Source organism: Equus quagga, chromosome 13, assembly GCF_021613505.1.
Source record: "Equus quagga isolate Etosha38 chromosome 13, UCLA_HA_Equagga_1.0, whole genome shotgun sequence".
Taxonomy (NCBI): domain Eukaryota; kingdom Metazoa; phylum Chordata; class Mammalia; order Perissodactyla; family Equidae; genus Equus; species Equus quagga.
The window spans coordinates 92,105,754-92,123,745 of NC_060279.1; the positions used below are offsets into that span (position 1 = coordinate 92,105,754).

Below are 17,992 nucleotides of genomic sequence, written 5' to 3' on the forward strand. Positions count from 1 at the left end.
TTCTCCTTAATGGAATAGCACCTCCTTGTGGTGGTGCAAATGAAAACCACAGGAGATCTTGGGTGTAAATGATTACAGGTCTCAGGTATATTGAGCACTCAGTATTCTCAGGACCTGGGCTTTGAAATCGAGCAGACCTGGGATTCAGGTCTGAGTTGAACTAGACTGCCTCAGCCACTTGATAGCTCTGCGATTTTGGTCAAATTAGTTAACCTCTCTGAGCCTCAGGCATTTTCCCATTTTAACAGTACTATTGAGGTATAAATTACGTACAGTGAAACATATAACTCTTTAAGTGTACACCTTAGTGAACACACCAGTGTAACCACCACCCAAATGGAGATATAGACCATTTCCATCACTCTAGAAAGTTCCTTCTTGCTCCTTTCCAGTCAACACTCATGGCATCCCACCTCAAGAGACAACCACTGTTCTGATTTCTGTCTCCATGGATTAGTTTTTCCTGGCCTTGAACTTCATATAAATGGGATCATAGTGAGTCTGGCTCCTTTTGTTCTGCATACGTTTTTGAGATTTGTCCATGTTGTCCTGTGAACCGGACATAAAATAGTTTCTTTTTTAGTTCTCCGTAGTATTCCCTTATGTGAATAGGCCACCATTTGTTTATCCACGCTCCTGTTGATGGACCTGTGGGTTGTTTCCAGTTTTTGGCCATTGTGAATCAAGCCGCTGTGAACCTTTGTGTACAAGTGTTTTGATGCCCTCATTTATCTTATGTATGTGCCAGGGAGTGGAATTGGGTCACGGGTTAGGGTATGTTCAGTGCTATTAGAAACTGCTCATCAGCTTCCCAAAGTGGCTGTACCATTTGGTCCTCCCATCAGCAGTGAAGGGCATTTCTAATTTGAGCCTCCATTGTTGTATTGCAAAAAGGGGTAGAAAGCATACCTGCTCCCGAAAGGTGATTTGCCGATTTAAATGTCTTGTGTGTACCAGGCTTAGTATTGAGCCTGGCACGCAGGAGGTCCTTGGATGGAAGCAGGTGGGTGTGACATGCCTGGGGCCCGTTGGCTGCCTCCCCCTCAGGCGTGGAGCAGACGAAACAGTGCAAGGAGGAGCCCAAGGAGGAGAAGGTGGTGAAGCCAGAGAGCGTCCTGATCAAGCGGCGCCTGTCAGCCCAGGGCCAGGCCATTTCGGTGGTGGGCTCCCTGAGCTCCATGTCCACGCTGGAGGAGGAGGCGCCCCAGGCCAAGAGGAGGCCAGAACCTATCATCCCTGTCACACAGCCCCGGTGAGTCCCTGTGCAGGGGCTGCTACAGGACTGAGGGCCTGGTTCTTGGTGCGTGTGTGTGTGTGAGAGAGAGAGACAAAGACATAAACGGAGGTATGTCTAGATGAGGGTCTCTCTGACTCCAGAGTCAGTGCCATAACCGCTCAGCCGTAGTTTTCCTTTACGTAAAATGCCCCTTTACTTATGTCTAAAATGGGGATCATAGTCTCTCTTTCTCGAAGGATCAAGGGAGAATTAAGTGAGTTCACGGGGATGGTTAGATAATTAAAGTAGGTAACTTGGGGGTGAGAGTGATCGTGATTCCTAAGAGGTAGTGAGTGCTACTGGTTATTACCAGCATCGTCCTGTTGTTACCCCCTTATGGACCACAGAATCCAGCCAGGCTTGCTAACGGGGCCTCGCCTGATCTGCTGCCCCGCCCGGCTCTTGTCCCCCTCGCCCCCTCCTCCAGCCACACCGGCCTCTTGGGGTTTCTTGAGCAACCAAGCAGGCCCCCATTTGACGGCCCTTGCACTTCCTGTTCTCTGCCTGGAGAGTTCATCACCCAGACATTTGTGCATCTTGTCCCCTCGCGTCATTCAGGTTTCCACTCACATCTGCCTCCTCATAGAAGCCTTCCCTGAGACACCCTTTACAAAAGCAGAATGGCTCCCGTGTCCTGTGCCCTGCCGTGCCTCAGCGTCACAGGGGAGTTAGAGACGCAGCCTGGGGGTGTCTCTGTATTGCCTGGATGGGGAGAGTCGCCAGTGGGCCTGGGCTCCAGAAAAGATGTTCCGATTCACTGTGTCCCTGTCTCTGCTACCCTATGTAGGCTGGCAGGCGCCGGTGGGCGCAAGAAAATCTTCCGTCTGAGCGATGTGCTGAAGCCCCTGACTGATGCCCAGGTTGAGGCCATGAAGCTGGGCGCTGTGAAGCGGATCTTGCGGGCTGAGAAGGCTGTGGCCTGCAGCGGGGCGGCCCAGGTGTGCCCCTGTCCCCCAAGACTGACCTTCCAGTCCTCTTCCCAAGAGCTTGCCTTCCTCCCAGTGAAGAGACGGGCCCCAACGTCAGACCTCTCTGGCTCCAGAGCCCAGCTCTGCCGCTCACCAGCCGCAGGACCTTGGGCTAGCCCCTTCTCCAAGCCTCACTCTGTCCTCCCCATGACACAGAGACGCTGGCGGCAGCTCCACACGGCTGCTGAGGAGGCAGAAGTGGGTGGATGTGCGTGCACTCTTAGCCAGCACACAGCTCGCTGTAAGGAACAGCCCCGCGAGTGGGGGCTGCTGTTGGGCTCGCTCTTCCTGGTGGTTGACGTTATTATTTAGATTCAGACACACCTGGTTTAAATCCTGATTCTGCCGCTTACTGTTGTTGTAACCTCAGTCAAGTGACTTTTTTCCCTTTTTTTTTTAAAGATTTTTATTTTTTTCCGTTTTCTCCCCAAAGCCCCCCAGTACATAGTTGTGTATTTTTAGTTGTAGGTCCGTCTAGTTGTGGCATGTGGGATGCCGCCTCAGCATGGCCTGATGAGCGGTGGCATGTTTGCGCCCGGGATTCGAACTTGTAAAACCCTGGGCCACCGAAGCGGAGCATGCAAACTTAACCACTCGGCCAAAGGGCCGGCCCCTTATGTTTTTGAAGTATATATATATATTTTTTTTTTTTTTGTAATTTTTTTAATTTGTCCTTTTTTCTCCCAAAGCCCCTCAGATACATAATTGTGTATTTTTAGTTGTGGGTCCTTCTAGTTGTGGCATGTGGGACGCCGCCTCAGCATGGCTTGATGAGCAGTGCCATGTCCGCACCCAGGATTCAAACTGGTGAAGCCCTGAGCCGCTGAAGCACAGCACACGGACCCAACCACTTGGCCACGGGGCCGGCCCCTGAAGTATGTTTTTAATTAACCAAGTAGTACATGAACATACTCTCTCTGTTAAAAAATATTCCCAGGCCATAGAGGTATACCGTAAGTCTTCTTTGGCCCCCACCTGCTTCCCATCCCCTCCCCAGAAGTGACCAATGCACAAATTAGGAGAACCCTTCAAGATCTTTTCCTGTGTACTGAAGTATGCAGATAATAATCCCAGAAACTCACAGTTTTATTCTGTGATGATTGATTTTTTTTCTCTCTGTTCATTTTTTTTTCACATAAACGGGACCCACTGGGTATAAGGTTCTTCAGCTTCCTTCACATAATGCCGGGTCTGCGATGGGGGTCCCTGAGCCCAAGCAAGGAGTCATGCCTGTGGGCTGTCTGGGATTGCCCATCCTCACACCGACACACACTTGTTCTCCTGTCAGGTGCGCATAAAGATCCTGGCCAGCCTGGTGACACAGTTCGACTCGGGCCTGAAAGCCGAGGTCCTGTCCTTCATCCTGGAGGACGTGCGGGCCCGCCTGGACCTGGCCTTCGCCTGGCTCTACCAGGAGTACAATGCCTACCTGGCAGCCGGTGCCTCGGGCACCCTGGACAAGTACGAGGACTGCCTCATCCGCCTGCTCTCCGGCCTGCAGGAGAAGCCAGACCAGAAGGATGGGTGAGAGGGACAGCCCTGCACCCTCCTGTCCCCAGCAGTCTCCCCTCCTGTGTCCTGCCTTTCCTTTCTGGCTTCTCACCACCTCCCTCTTCGTCACCAGCAGCCTCAGTTCTCCGTGCGTCCGTCCCAAGTCTCCCTCTCTCCCACTCTCTGGAGTCACAAACAAGGTAGCTTCAGTGTGGGCTCTGACCCCCGTGCCCTGGACCTGCTTCCAGCTCTGCCACTTGCTCTCTGACTGACCTGCGTCACTCACCTCTGGGCCTCCAGTTTCTCATCTTAAATATAGGAGTACCTGCTGCATAGGCTTATTTTGGAGGTTGGCTTCCCTCCATCCCCGTCTCTTGCCTGAATTGGTTCTGTCACTTCCTCTTTGTTCTCAGCCTCCAGCTTATCTCTCCATTCTCCACACAGTGGTCGGGTGACATTGTACAATGTAAATCCTGTCTTGTCACTTCCCTACTAAAAGCTTTCCGTGGTTCTCCATTGCTCTTTGAATAAAATGCAGCCTCCTTGCTATACCTGGCGAGACCTTGTGTAATCCAATCCCTACCGGCCTCTTTAGCCTCTTTTTCTGCCCCTCTGCCCCTCACTACACCCAAACTTTAGCTACACTGGCCTTCTCTCTGTTTCTTGAACATGCTGAGTTTAAGGCTTGACACTGACTGTTCTCTCTGCCTACAGTGCTCTCCCGCCCACTCTTTGTATGGCTGGCTCCTTCTCATCCCCCAGTGTCGACTCACTTGTTAGCTCAGAGTGGCCTTTTGTGGCTACCACATCTGAAACAGCAGTACCCTCCCCAGTGCCCGTCACTCCCCGCGCCGCTGTGTTGACTGAGTGAGGTTAGGAACCCCCGTCTGACGAAGGGGAGAAGCTGAGTCTCCGCGGGGTCCAGTCTCTGCGCGGGTCGTCCGCTGCAGTGTTTGCACCCTGCCCTGCTCCCTCCACAGCTCTGGAACCAGAGCTTGAGCGAGTGGCCTGTGAGGGAGGCCCTGGCAGCTCTCCGTGCTCACCATTCAACGGCCCCTCCTCAGCCGTTCCCTGTCCCTCCCTCTCTGGCAGGATCTTCACCAAGGTTGTGCTGGAGGCGCCGCTGATCACCGAGAGTGCCCTGGAGGTGATTCGCAAGTACTGTGAGGATGAGGTGAGGACCGGCTGTGTCCCGTGCCGTGCGTCACCGTGCCGGTGGGAGCCCTGCTTGCTACAGCCGGTGGCAGGGGTCAGGACCCTGCCTTGGGGGGTCTGAGGGCACACAGCATAGGCCCTGTGGCAGTGGGGTCTGTGAGGCACTAGGCCCTTCTGTCCAGTACCCGATATGAGCGGGGCAGGGAGACACCCCAAAGGCACCCTGCAGGTAGACTGAGCTCCGGGTCCCTCCTGCCACAGAGTCGCACCTACCTGGGCATGTCCACTCTCCGAGACCTGATCTTCAAGCGCCCGTCCCGCCAGTTCCAGTACCTGCATGTCCTGCTCGACCTCAGCTCCCATGAGAAGGACAAGGTGATCCCCTGCCACCTTCTACTGGGCCACGCTCAGCCCTTCTTCTGTCCTGAGTAACCAGCTCAGCCTCTTACACACTGCCCTGAAAGTTCCTCTCTGGGCCTAATACCCTCCTTGCAACAGGGTTTTGGTGGTTCTTTTTCCATGTTTGATGGCATGAAGCTGCTTAGAATATACACACACACGTACCTTCATGCTCCCAGGAAGGGCAGTTCTGTTCTTGCTCTTGTCCATCATGTTGCTGAGCCCTTTTTAAGGCCTGGCACTGTGCCGGGACCTGTAGGATGCTGACCAGGAAAGGAGCCATTGTGACCCATCAGCAGGCAGTGAGCACACAGCATGCTTGGTGCCAGGAGTGGAGCAAGCACCTGTGGCTGCGGGAGCCCTGGGGAGGAGCCTGACCCATCCGATGGGAGGATAGTCAGGGAGGTGCTTTACTGGAGGCTTCTGGAGGAGCGGACTCGTGAGCCAAGGCTTGAGATCTGAGTATATGGGTGTGCTCTGGCCAGAGGGAGCATGTGTGCATGCGTGTGACCAGAGGGCCCTTGACCCATCCCTGCTCGGGTCTTTTGCCAGCTCCTTTCCCGGTGTCATGTGTCCATTCGTTCAGCAAACCCTCACTGCACACTCTGGCTCACCCTGTGGTGCTCTTGAGGACAGAGCAGCGCCCAAGACCAGCCCCTGACCTCCTGGCTCCCAGCACGGGATGTCTCAGTGAAACAGGATATGGCCTGTGACAGGCATTCCAGGCAGTGGGAACCCTTTGTGCCAAGTCTCAGCCAGGAAGAATGCCATCACTTTTGAGGAACTGAGGAAAGCTTGTTCTGGGTGGAGCATAGCAAGCAAGGCAAGAAAGGATAAGAGGTGGGGCTGAGCAGGTAGATGGGGAGGTGATGCAGGGCCCCGAGTTGGGCAGGAGACCTCTCTTGAGCCGATGACCAGCCTTGGGCACAGCCGGGCTGGGCCCTTTTCAAGCCTGGGCTTGTTTTCACACTGGTGCTGCCAGGCCCAGGACGGCTGTCTCCCCCGCTACCATCTTGCCCCAACTCTGTCCTCAGGTGCGTTCCCAGGCCCTGCTATTCATCAAGCGCATGTACGAGAAGGAACAGCTGCGAGAGTACGTGGAGAAATTTGCCCTCAACTACCTGCAGCTCTTGGTCCACCCCAACCCGCCGTCTGTGCTGTTTGGAGCTGACAAGGACACAGGTTCGCTGCAGGTTCATCAGATGCTGCGTGCTGAGCACCTGCTGTGTCCTGGGCCTCGGGCAGGGCCCTGGGAACAGAGCTGGATGGAAGCTGAGCCCTGCCCGGTCCACTAGGGAAGACAGCCAGACAGTAATAGCAGGCCTGGGGTGGTGAAACCAGGGCGCTGCAGGAGCCCAGAGGGGCGCCTGGCCTAGCCTGAGGGGTCAGAGAGAGTGTCCTGGAGGAGGGGACAAGGAGAGCTAGCCAGTGATGGGGCTCCAGGAACCGCCAGGCAGGATCACGGCAGCCCAGCCTGTTCCCTCCGCAAAGCCCTGGGTCCCCCACAGTTACAGATAAGGAAATGCAGACCCCAAGGGAGTGGACCATTAAATTGGAAGGTTCCGTCTGTGGCGGGAAGCACAGGGCTTTCTGGGAGCCCAGGAGCACTGACACAGCCTGGGTCCCGGGAAAGCTTCCCAAGAGAGGTGCTGGCTGCGTGAGACCCCGAGGATGAGGACGTACAAAAAGAGGAGTTGGGCAGTGGCATTCCAGGCAAAGGAGCAGCATGTGCAGAGGCTCTGAAGTGGGGGCCCTGGAGGGGCTGTCAGAAGTTGGGTGTGACCAGAGCACACAGCCCCAGGGGCGGGGCTGCCCCAAGCCTGGCCTAGCATGTAGAACAAGGTGAGGAGCTGAGGATTTATCCCTAGGGCACAGGGCAGTCACCGGAGCACTGAGCAGGAGGAGGACAGGGTCAGAGCTGCGCTTGGGAAAGACCCCTCTGGCTGCCCTGTGCGTCAGTGGTCAGAAGAGACAAGACAGAAATTAGTACAGAGGCTTCTAAAAGGAGAGCAGTCTTGGTCCCGCCCTGTTTCCCTTATGATTGGCTTCCTGCCCCTGAACAGTCTGCTCCCCAGGCCCGGCTCCTTTCTGCTTTCCCTGCCGGAAGGGACAGACATTGGGGTCGGGGAGAGTGGGAGGGGAGTGGGCCAGCCTGATCCCCGCCCCCTGCCCTCCCAGAGGTGGCAGCGCCTTGGACCGAGGAGACAGTCAAGCAGTGTCTGTACCTCTACCTGGCCCTCCTGCCTCAGAACCACAAGCTGATCCATGAGCTGGCGGCCGTGTACACTGAGGCCATCGCCGACATCAAGCGGACAGTGCTAAGGGTCATCGAACAGCCGGTGAGGCCCCAGAGCCACCAGGCTCTGCCTACCCATGGGCCCTTCCCCGCTATCTCCACCTCGGGGTGTGCTGAGCACAAGGGCTTGTCATCCCGGGCTGAGCAGCTCTGTTGCTGGCGGGTGGTCCACACGGCCATCTGTCTGCTCGTGAGAAGACATCAGGGGAGCGGGCCCGCCGTTGCGAGCCTGGAGGTGGACACGCCTGGCCTCCCATTCTGCCTGTCGCTTTCTCACTGTGCGAACTTGCGCTCCTGCAGTGAAAGTGGGGAAGATAATTCAGTCCCCCAGCCTGTTGCAGGGATTCCGGGAACTCGAGCTCGTGAACAGCTGTCCCTGTGGTCACCTAGGAGCTGGCCCTCCCCTGCCTTGCTGATGCGAGTCTCGAGTTGCCATTGCATAAGTCCCTCCTGCTCCTCTCTCTGGAGCCACAGGGTCACCCACATGAGAAGCAACTCAGTTGCGAACTAGCACCTAAAACTCAGAATGTCTGCCTTCCAATTTCCAGCTGGATTTGAAGCCACCTTTTTGTATCTCTGTCTCTGACATGCTTTTATTACGGAAAGTTTCCAAGATAAACAAACGAGGAAAGCATGGGATGTTCTTCCCGCATACCTGCCGCCCAGATTCAACGGTGTCCTCACCTGTAACATGGGGATAATAGGCTCATTGTGTGGAGAAGCAGATTTTTCTCCCCATGTTCGAGTTGAACCCGCTGGGCCGTGAACTCCTCAAGGGCAGAGACTGTCAGTGCTTATCGGGAAAGGAAGGCGGGAAGCCCTGACCCCGGCCCTCCGCTCCCGGCTCTTGCCTCACGGGGGCAGGTGCACACGCAGCAGCCGGTGGAGCCCGGGTTGGAGCAGGCAGCCAGGCTTGGGCGCTGGAAGTCACAGAAGGGGGTGGGTGGGGTCACTGATGCCTGAAGCCAGAATTGAAGGACAGGCTGGGCATTAAGGGCCAGCTTAGGTCAGAGACAGCAGAGAGAAGGCAGGGCCTGCCCAGTAGGAGGTGAGCCCTGGTGAGGGCTCAGGAGCTGCAGTGAGTGTATCCGTGTGAGACTGGGTGGAAGAGACCGAGATGCTTCTGCCCCACCCCTCGCCCACCTGCCCCAGGTTTCTCCTGCTTCTCTAACCCTGTCACCAGTTCTCCGCCCTACCTCAGTTTTATGGAGATGTAATTAACATATAACATTGTATTAGTTTCAAGTGTGCAACATAATGATTTCACATGGGAAATGATTACCACAAGTAAGTTTAGTTAACCTCCATCACCTCACATAGTTACAGTTTTTTTTCTAGTGGTGAAAACTTTTAAGATCTACTCTGTCATCAGCAGAGAGTCCCAGCATCCCCCCAGCCACCCTGCCCCCAACACCTGGGCCTCCTGGAGCTCCCACCCTGGGCCCCCTTGTCCTCACATTGCCCAGGTGTTCCCTGTCATCCCTCTCTCTACCTCTAGATCCGAGGAATGGGCATGAACTCGCCAGAGCTGCTCCTGCTGGTGGAAAATTGTCCCAAGGGGGCAGAGACGCTGGTCACACGGTGTCTGCACAGCCTCACAGACAAAGGTGCCCCCCACCACCTGGGGACCCCCACCTGTCTTCCTTTTCCTCCATCGCCCTTTCCCACTTCCCCTTCCCAGACCTGGAGATCAGAGCTGCTGGGTCCCCAGATGCGTGGACCTCTTGTGGGTCTCTCCCCATCCTTGGGCCTCAGTTTCTCCATCTGGAACAGTGTGTTGCTAACTGCATTTGAGAAACCAGGGGCCAAGGATTCCTCCTCTGAGATGAGCTGTCCCTCCCCTGCCACACACCCACCACCATTTCTGCCCCTCTCCGTGCTCACCCACATCCCCGACACCATGCCTCCTGCTTGTCTCCCTGCAGTCCCACCCTCCCCGGAGCTGGTGAAGCGGGTCCGGGATCTCTACCACAAGCGACTGCCAGACGTCCGCTTCCTCATCCCTGTGCTCAATGGGCTGGAGAAGGTACGCCCGCTGCCCCCACCGACGGGGACAGGGTGGAGGCAGGTGCCCAGGTGCCCGTGTGGGTGCTTAGGAGCACATTCCCAGGACTTAGATCAGAAATCAGTCTCAGCTCTGCCTCGTCCTCCTACGTGACCTCAAGCAAGCCACTTCCCTAATCACAGCCTTGGTTTCCTCCTCTGTCAAGTGAGGATCACAGTGACTCACACACACGCACGCACACCACAACCGTCCTGAGGCCTAAACAGAAGCTCAGGGGCAGCGCTGTTCCAGTGCATGGGAAGCACCTCCCTCGAGCATGGGCTTCCCCTGCCCAGGTCTTGTTCCCAACAAGCTGTGGGCCCTTGGGTGAGCCCATCTCCTCATACGTAAAGAGGGGACAGTGATAACACTTTCCACTTGCAGGGGGAGTTGGCGTGCTAGCTTGGGGGAAGGGGGTGTGTGACACGGAAGGGACTCAGATGGGGAGTGGTGAGGCTGGGACTGAGACCCAGTGAGTTAGGGAGAAAGTTCAGCTCTGAGGGACAGAGGGAGTGAGAGGAGGAAAGCATGGCAGGGACTTGGTGAGGCCCTTGTTGCCCCTCGCCTCTGCAGGGCGAATGGAGAGGCTCGTCTGGAGGAGGAGGGCATATCTGACCCTCTCCCCGGCCCTCCCGCTGTAGAAAGAAGTGATCCAGGCCCTGCCAAAGCTCATCAAGCTCAACCCCATCGTGGTGAAAGAGGTCTTCAACCGCCTGCTGGGCACGCAGCACGGTAGGTGCTATGCTCCCCTCCCCACGAGGGGCCAGCTCAGCCCTGGCCCTCAGTTTCCCTCCCCTTGGCTCTCTGTGCCCCAGCTACCCCGGAGGCCCTGCCTCAGGTGGTCGGGCAGGAGGAAGGGGTCCCAGAAGTGAGGTGTGGAGTACTGGGGGAGGCTGTCTGATGCCACCTTTAGGGAGAAAAGGGCTCACCCTGCCCCCTGGGGCTACCATCCCGACTTGGCGGTAGCTGGGCATCCGTCCTAAAGTTTCCAAGCCGCCCCCCTGCGATGTTTGGATGATGGTTTCGTCCACAGCGCAGGCAAAATATGGAGCTGGGGGCTGACCCAAGTAAGAGTCTTCCCTTTTCCCCGGGACGCAGTCTCCCTCAGGCACGGGCTCCACTCCAGCCCTCCCTTAGTTCTTGGCTGAGCTCTGAAGCTGTGCTGCGGGGCATTTTGTTTGACATGCTCAAAAAGAAACAATGAAACTGTCAACTTAGAAAGACTGCCAAGTGATATGGGATGGATTCCTGGGCCCTCGCTGCAGTGGGTGGAGCTGGGGAGGCTGCCTGTTCCACACGTAACCTGGTGATTTAAGACGCACGAGTGTCTGGGACCCTCAGAACAGCACCAGCAGAGCCGTGTCCCCTTGCCCCCTGCACCGCAGCATGCAGTCTCACGCTGTTTGCACGTCTCTTGCCTGGCCCAGCCTGTCCTGTCCAGCAGATGCCCGTGAGCATCTCTGCTGGGGTCAGTGCTGGGGACCTGGCTGAGCTCGTCCTGCCTTGCCCTGCCCTGCGCTCATGGGTGTTCAGCCCAGTGCTGGGAGAGAATTGGCTCAGTTGCTGCTCTGATGAGGGTGGGAACCCTGTGTGTGGTGGGGGAGAGCGGGTGAAGGCCTCGGCTGGTGAGAGAAGGCTTCCCAGAGGGGATGGCTTTCCAGCCGCTGCCTCATTCGGTCCCTTCTCTGTGCTCTCAGTTTCTTCCTTCCCCTGCTCTAGCCCCTTGTCCCCCAGTCCCATGGAAGCGGAGGGCACCTCCTCTTCACCCCCCGCTCCCCCAGTCAGGGGACTGGGCCGGTCTCTTCACCTCGGCTTCCCTGCTGTCTCCTCCCCCGCCCTCACTCCCGCCCACTGCAGGCGAAGGGAACTCGGCCCTGTCCCCCCTGAACCCCGGAGAGCTTCTGATCGCATTACACAACATCGACTCAGTGAAGTGTGACATGAAGTCTATCATCAAAGGTGAGGCGCTCCCCGACCCCCCTTAAGTGGCCTGGCTGCTGCAGACCCAGGGAAGTCACCCACATGTCCCCGCTGGAATCTGCCAAGTCGGAGATTGTGCCACGTGCAGCCCCACCTCCCACCTCGTTCCCTCCCTCCCTCCTCCTCTCCTTCCTTCCTTCTTCCTCCTGTCTGAGGAACTGGTGCACGTGCTGTGCACTGGCACAGAGTAGTCCTCAAGAGAGGTGGGAGCCCTCTCTTCCCCAGCCCCGGCCGAGAACGAAGGCAGCAGAGCCCACTGCCGAGCAGGGGCCAGAGGCACAGCCAGCAGAGCAGATGGAGTGCCCCAGGCAGGTGCTGGACCAGGAGTAGATGCCTATCGAGTCTGGGCCAGAGCTGAGGCAGGAGAGCATGTCCCCAGGGGGTTTGGGGACAAACTAGCCAGCTCACCACAGTCAGTGGTTTCGCAGTAGCCACTGTTGCTTTACCGAGACTTGCTCTGAGCCAGGCTCTCCTAAGTGCCTTTCAGGCCGGCTGCCGATCCACACCGCCCGTCACCTGGTGAGTATGCTGACTTTCCGTTTTGTAGATGAGGAAATGAAGGTTCCAGAGAGGTTAAGTAACTTGCTCAGGGCCACACAGAAGCTAAGTGGTGCAGTGTGAAAAACAGAATCTGAAGCCAGGTGGACCCAAGTTGGAATCCTAGCTCTGCCGGTCCGGCCCACATATGGCCCCCTGGGTGTGAGGGCACCTCCCGTGGGAAGAGCTCTCGCCCTCAGCTCTCCGCAGGATTCCCGCCGCTCCCTCCCTGAGGGGAGGTTTCTGGTCCAGAAGCCGTGCTTTCCCTTGGAGCTGGACGCCCTTTCTGTCGCCTGCTCTACTCAGAGGACAGCCGTCCTTGGTCCCTCCTCTCTCCTTTACGTGTGGGGCGGGGGTTCCTTCCTTGCTACTTAGTTTCTTGTCTAGCCTGAAATAGCTGGTTCAGTGACTTATTTCCTAGCCTTCCTCGCAAGGTCTCTCAGAAACTTGAGGTCAAGAGAAGAACTTAAGGGGCCGGCACGGTGATGTAGTGGTTAAGTTCGTGCGCTCCGCATCAGTGTCCCAGGGTTCGCGGGTTCAGATCCCAGGCGTGGACGTACACACTGCTCATCAAGCCATGGTGTGGCAGCATCCCACATACAAAATAGAGGAAGATTGGCACAAATGGTAGCTTGGGGCCAATCTTCCTCACCAAAAAAAGGAAGAACTTAGGAAAATCTAAAACCCACACTACAGCTGAGGAGGACCTAAGGCCTCCAGCGGAAGAGCAGTAAAGTGAAAAGGCCCTTGAAGCTCAGAGTCCAGGAGTGGTCTTTTTACACACCTCGGCCCCTTTGACAACCTCAGGAAAGTTATGGCCCATTCCCAAAGACTGTAGGCTCACACGGTTTTGCATACCATCTGAGGGGATTCACAGACCCCACCGCCCCACTGAGCTGAGCCCACTCATGGACCCAGATTTAGCCCCTGATCTTACACAGGGGAACCAAGGCCCAGGGGGGAAAAGGGCCCCACGGGTCACACAGGCGCCAGTGGCTAGGCGCCTGGAGATGCTGGCGAGGCCTGGCCTTTAGAAGCCCCTGTTTCCCACACACAGCCTCCATACTGCCGAGTTCTCAGCAGCGCCCCCCGCCGGGCTCCCTGCCAGCTCTTCATCCCCAGCACTCACTCCAGCCAGCCTCCAGAGCATGTGTCTCTGCTCGGGCGCCAGTGGTTTTCCTGGTGACAGTAGTGACCCCACTCGAGTCTAAGCTCCAGATCTGTAGTTCAGCCCTGCTTTGCACCGTGGGAATCCCAGTGCTAGAGAGTGTAAGCAGTCATTCCTGGGACTCACTCCACCTTAAACCACCTCCCTTCCCTGGTGAGTTTTCTCTACCTTGACCTGCCGCCAGTGGTCTCGTCCAGCAATTAAGAAAACTCACTGAGCACCTCTGCTCAGCCCTGTGCTGGGAACACAGCAGGGATGGAGACAGCCCTGGCCCTCCCCCCCCGCACCCCCACCCCCACCCCGGGGCTCACAGTCCATCCCCAGACAGTAACAACCCAGAGTGGCCGGGGCTGCAACAGCAGAGCCCAGAGGGGACACCTGAGCTGAAACCACAGAAGGATGACTGGAGGTGAGGTAGCAGGGGAGAAGATGATCCCAGAGAAAGGAAGACCATTTGCAGAGTGTGGCCTGGTTCTGGAAATGCAGAGGTGGGCCTGGCCAGAGCTTTTGGTCTGGGAGAGGGGGCCTGGTCAAGAGATGAGGTCAGGCTGGGAACATTGAGAAAACTGTGCCTGGGCTCCGCCCACATGGGGTCTGTAGGCCACAGTGGGAGTTTGGATGTGATGTCGAGGGCCTCTGGGAAGGCCTTTGGAAGCCCCCTCAGGCTGCAGTCTGGAGGGTGGCTTAGAGGGCAGGATGGGAGGCCCAGGAGGAGGCTGGGGCAGAGCCGAGGGGAGGAGAAGCAGGGGGTGATGGTAGCGGCTCCCCGAAGTGAGCAGTGAGGAGCAGCGGGAGAGGGAGGAGCTGCTTCCGGTTCTGGCAGGTCCTCTGGCACTTTCACCTTCGGCACTCCCTTCTGCCCCTTCAGCCTAACGACCCGCCTTGCCTCCCCCCACCCTCCACCCTCCAGCCTCCCCTCTGCCTGTCTGCCTGTAATACCTCCATCCTCCCTTTTCCTTCTGGGACCCCCTTCCGTATAGCACCCACCCCTGTTCTCCATTAGCCTCAAGGATTGGGGGCCTCTCTCCTGGCTCAATAAAGACTTCCTGGTTGATGGACTCACATGGCAAGTGGTGTTTGGGGAAGAAGGGGTTCAGAGGCAGTTCCTGGGGTGTCCCTGTTAGCATGTGGATCAGAGCACTGCCGATCCCACTGACCTGGGGGTACCACGACCCACTCCTGAGGGAACAGACCCCAAGGCCTGCGCTGCTCTGCCTGCCCTCGTGGGTGCCCGTCTTGTGCCGGCGCTCCTTGGGCCCCTGCTGGCACTGGGTGCAGAGCCGGGAGCTCACGCCCAGCCCTCCTCCTCTCGCCCCTCCCTCCCTTATTACTCTCCAGACTGTGCCTCCCACGTAACCCAAGGCCTGGTATCCCCCCAGCACCAGCGCAAGCCCTTATGCCCCGTCAGTGTTGGGAGCGGGCAGTTCCTTGACCAGCCTGCTGGTGGAAGGCCATCTCCCCTGTCCGCTAGGGACATCAAAGCTGCCTTCTCTCTCCAGTCTGGGTGGAGGTGCCATGCTGCCCTGGTGAAGCGCAATGGCTCCTTAGGGGTTGGCCATGTATCTTTCCCACCTCGCCCTTTCTGAGGGTTGTCCCCAAAGAGAAAGGGCCAAGGTCTGCCCACTCTGCCCAGTGTGGGACTTCCTGAAACTGGGCATGTCTTTTCCCTTGGACCAAGCCCCCAGGCTTCCCAAGGCCCAGGCCACAGTGTCCCCTCAGACAGAGACCTGCTGGGTGAGGGAAGTCTCCTGTCTTGCCTGGAGCTTCAGCAAGTCAGGGCTGGGTCTCCCGTCGCACGGGCACATAATGGGGTGGAGGCTCTCTATGGGGGGTGGGCTCCCACCTCCCAGGGGGCAGCTGGGCAAAGAGGACAGGCCCACTCTCCGCCTCCTCGCAGCCACCAACCTGTGCTTTGCGGAGCGGAACGTGTACACATCGGAGGTGCTGGCCGTGGTGATGCAGCAGCTGATGGAGCAGAGTCCCCTGCCCATGCTGCTCATGAGGACCGTCATCCAGTCCCTGACCATGTACCCCCGCCTGGGGGGCTTCGTCATGAACATCCTGTCCCGCCTCATCATGAAGCAGGTAACCCGCCCCGGCCACCCCAGTCCCACGGGCAGTGGGCTGCAGCAGGACACACTCAAGACAGATTGAGGCAGAGCCCTAGGTTTTTCTGGCCTGCTTACCACCCATCCCCAGGATGAGGAGAGCAAGCTGTACCGAGACCAGCCAGCCCCTTGCCCTGCCCTCGGCCGAGGCAGTACAGCGCTCCAGGGGTCGCCTACTCAGACAGCTAAGGGTGGCAGTGTGAGGAGTGAGGGCAGCTGGGCGGTAGGAGCAGACAGTAGACTTCAGGGGGTGCATCCCAGGAAAGGCGTGGCTGCCTCTTGTGCCCCCCACATACAACCAGCCAGGGTGCATATGAGAGCCGAAAGATGGTCCCGTCTTTCAAGAGAGGCTAGAAATGAGTTTTTAGAAATGCCACAATGAAACAAAACTCCTCAGACTGGATTCAGCCCCAGGCTGCCCCTTTGCAGTATCTGGCTTAGAGGTTAAATGCCGACTCAGACAGACTTGGGTTCAAACCTGAGTTCTGCCCCTTGGTACCCGTGTGACCCTGGATGAGTCCCTGCACCTCCCTGGGCCATGTGTGACTAGCAGGGCTCACGTCGCCCCCTGGAGGCTGCTATGAGAATGAAATGAGCCGGCGCTGACAAAGCCCTTAGCCTGGGCCCGGCCTAGGGAGCCCCCTGTGTAAGGGCCACTCTCAGTTTTCTTCTCCCATTTTCTCAAGTTCCCCTCACGTCCCAGCTGCTTGGGGTCAGGAAAAAGTCAGAAAGTCCTCTGGAGGGAGGAGCCCAGAGGAATCTGTTGGATGATAGGGATTAGGACCCCATCTTGGCAAAGTCTTTCTCCCAGTTTCTGGGGGGCTGCCCGTGTGCCCCCTCACACCTGCTCCCTCCCCGCCCCGTCCAGGTGTGGAAGTACCCCAAGGTGTGGGAGGGCTTCATCAAGTGCTGTCAGCGCACCAAGCCCCAGAGCTTCCAGGTCATCCTGCAGCTGCCGCCCCAGCAGCTGGGCGCCGTCTTTGACAAGTGCCCCGAGCTCCGGGAGCCCCTGCTGGCCCACGTCCGCTCCTTCACCCCCCACCAGGTACCCCAGGGTGTGGGGTGGGTGGCCTCCAGCCCTGGGGCACTGGATGGGGGTGGGCAGAGGGGAGCCCTGCACTGCCACAAAAGGCTAGGGGCTGTGGAGGGTCAGGGATGTGGGGTACCCACCAGGTGTCTCTGGGCCAGAGCTCTCCTTAGCACCCCCATCCTCCTCTTCTCCTAGCAAGCACACATCCCCAACTCCATCATGGCCATCCTGGAGGCCAGTGGCAAGCAGGAGCCAGAGGCCAAGGAAGCACCCACTGGGCCCCTAGAAGAGGTGAGGGCCTGCAGCACCCCCCACCCCCAAGCCAGCAAGCCCCACGGGTCCTCCTCCCCACCCAGCCCTCTGTCTCTGCGGGACGGCTTCTGCTGCGAGCGGGCTGGGGAGACAGTTGTCCCTTACTCCCTGTGCCCACCCTGCTGTCTGCCTTAGGCTGGTGGCTGTCTCTCCTTTCCCACCATCCTCTGAGAGCAGCCTGGGTCCCAGCCCCCGCCCATCTCTTAGCTTCAGTGTGCCCCTCCCCACCCCCAGGACGACCTGGAGCCCCTGGCCCTGGCCCCAGCCCCGGCCCCCCGGCCCCCTCAGGACCTCATCGGCCTGCGCCTGGCCCAGGAGAAGGCCTTAAAGCGGCAGCTGGAGGAGGAACAGAAGCTGAAGCCGGGGGGAGCCCCCTCCTCGTCCTCCTCTTCCTCAGCCCGGCCCGGCCCTCCCCAGCCGGAGGAAGCCATAGATTTCCGGGAGGAGGGGCCCGAGTGTGAGACCCCGGCCATCTTCATCAGCATGGATGACGACTCGGGGCTGACCGAGGCCGCACTGCTGGACTCTAGTCTTGAGGGGCCCCTACCCAAGGTAGGGATGACGACTTCAGAGCAGCAAAGGAAGAAAAACATCAGGGCCTCGGGGTGAAGTCTGTGCACCGGCTGCCCCAGCTTGGGAGGTCGGGGGTCGGGGGGACCACGCTGTCTTTGACCGGCTCGCCCTTCTCCTGTCACCAGGAGGCAGCAGCGAGCGGGCTGACCGCCAAGGAGGAGCGGAGCCCCCAGACCCTCACCCCTGCCGGAGAAGACACCGTGAAGACCCCCAGCCCCGCCGCCGCAGAGGAAGCCGGGGAATCCGAGAACAAGGGGAACAGCTGACGGGGCGTGGTGGGGAAGGGGAGCGGGGCCGGGAGCTCGGGAAGGGCGGGGCGGGGCTTGACCAGCGGTGCTTTGCCTTTAAGAAAAATTTTCAAAAAGATCGCGGGTGTGGGGCGTGGGTGCTGTCTCGTCTCCGCTGTGCGTCGGCGGTGGGACTGCGCGGGATCCAGGGGGCGTGCCCGGGCGGCTGGAAGGCGGGAGGCCGCCCGGCGCGGGGCGAGGGCTGCGCCTGCGCGGAGCCTGCTCCTCGGCCCGGCGTCCCCGCCCCCCCTAACGGCCCGCCCCGCCCCCTTAGAAACGGGCGCTGCCGGCGTGGCTGCCGCCCGGCGAGTACAACCGGGCGACTGGTCTGGCTTGCCTGTCTGCAAGCCTTCCTCCGAGAAGTCTAC

The 17,992-nt window shown here is 58.4% G+C and overlaps 1 protein-coding gene across 1 annotated transcript in view; it reads left to right on the forward strand.

Moving 5' to 3' along the window:
- Nucleotides 1-17,989, forward strand: part of SYMPK (symplekin scaffold protein) — a 35,535-nt gene extending 17,546 nt beyond the window's left edge. The window contains exons 12-27 of the mRNA XM_046682458.1: nucleotides 1,048-1,252; nucleotides 2,064-2,214; nucleotides 3,533-3,768; nucleotides 4,828-4,909; nucleotides 5,152-5,265; nucleotides 6,324-6,471; nucleotides 7,468-7,628; nucleotides 9,084-9,192; nucleotides 9,511-9,611; nucleotides 10,271-10,361; nucleotides 11,487-11,588; nucleotides 15,212-15,399; nucleotides 16,291-16,467; nucleotides 16,648-16,743; nucleotides 16,999-17,316; nucleotides 17,463-17,989. Of these exons, the coding sequence (XP_046538414.1) occupies nucleotides 1,048-1,252; nucleotides 2,064-2,214; nucleotides 3,533-3,768; nucleotides 4,828-4,909; nucleotides 5,152-5,265; nucleotides 6,324-6,471; nucleotides 7,468-7,628; nucleotides 9,084-9,192; nucleotides 9,511-9,611; nucleotides 10,271-10,361; nucleotides 11,487-11,588; nucleotides 15,212-15,399; nucleotides 16,291-16,467; nucleotides 16,648-16,743; nucleotides 16,999-17,316; nucleotides 17,463-17,603 (2,420 nt within the window). The 3' untranslated portion in view covers nucleotides 17,604-17,989. The remainder of the gene's footprint in view (nucleotides 1-1,047; nucleotides 1,253-2,063; nucleotides 2,215-3,532; nucleotides 3,769-4,827; nucleotides 4,910-5,151; nucleotides 5,266-6,323; nucleotides 6,472-7,467; nucleotides 7,629-9,083; nucleotides 9,193-9,510; nucleotides 9,612-10,270; nucleotides 10,362-11,486; nucleotides 11,589-15,211; nucleotides 15,400-16,290; nucleotides 16,468-16,647; nucleotides 16,744-16,998; nucleotides 17,317-17,462) is intronic.
- The last annotated feature ends 3 nt before the right edge of the window (nucleotides 17,990-17,992 follow it).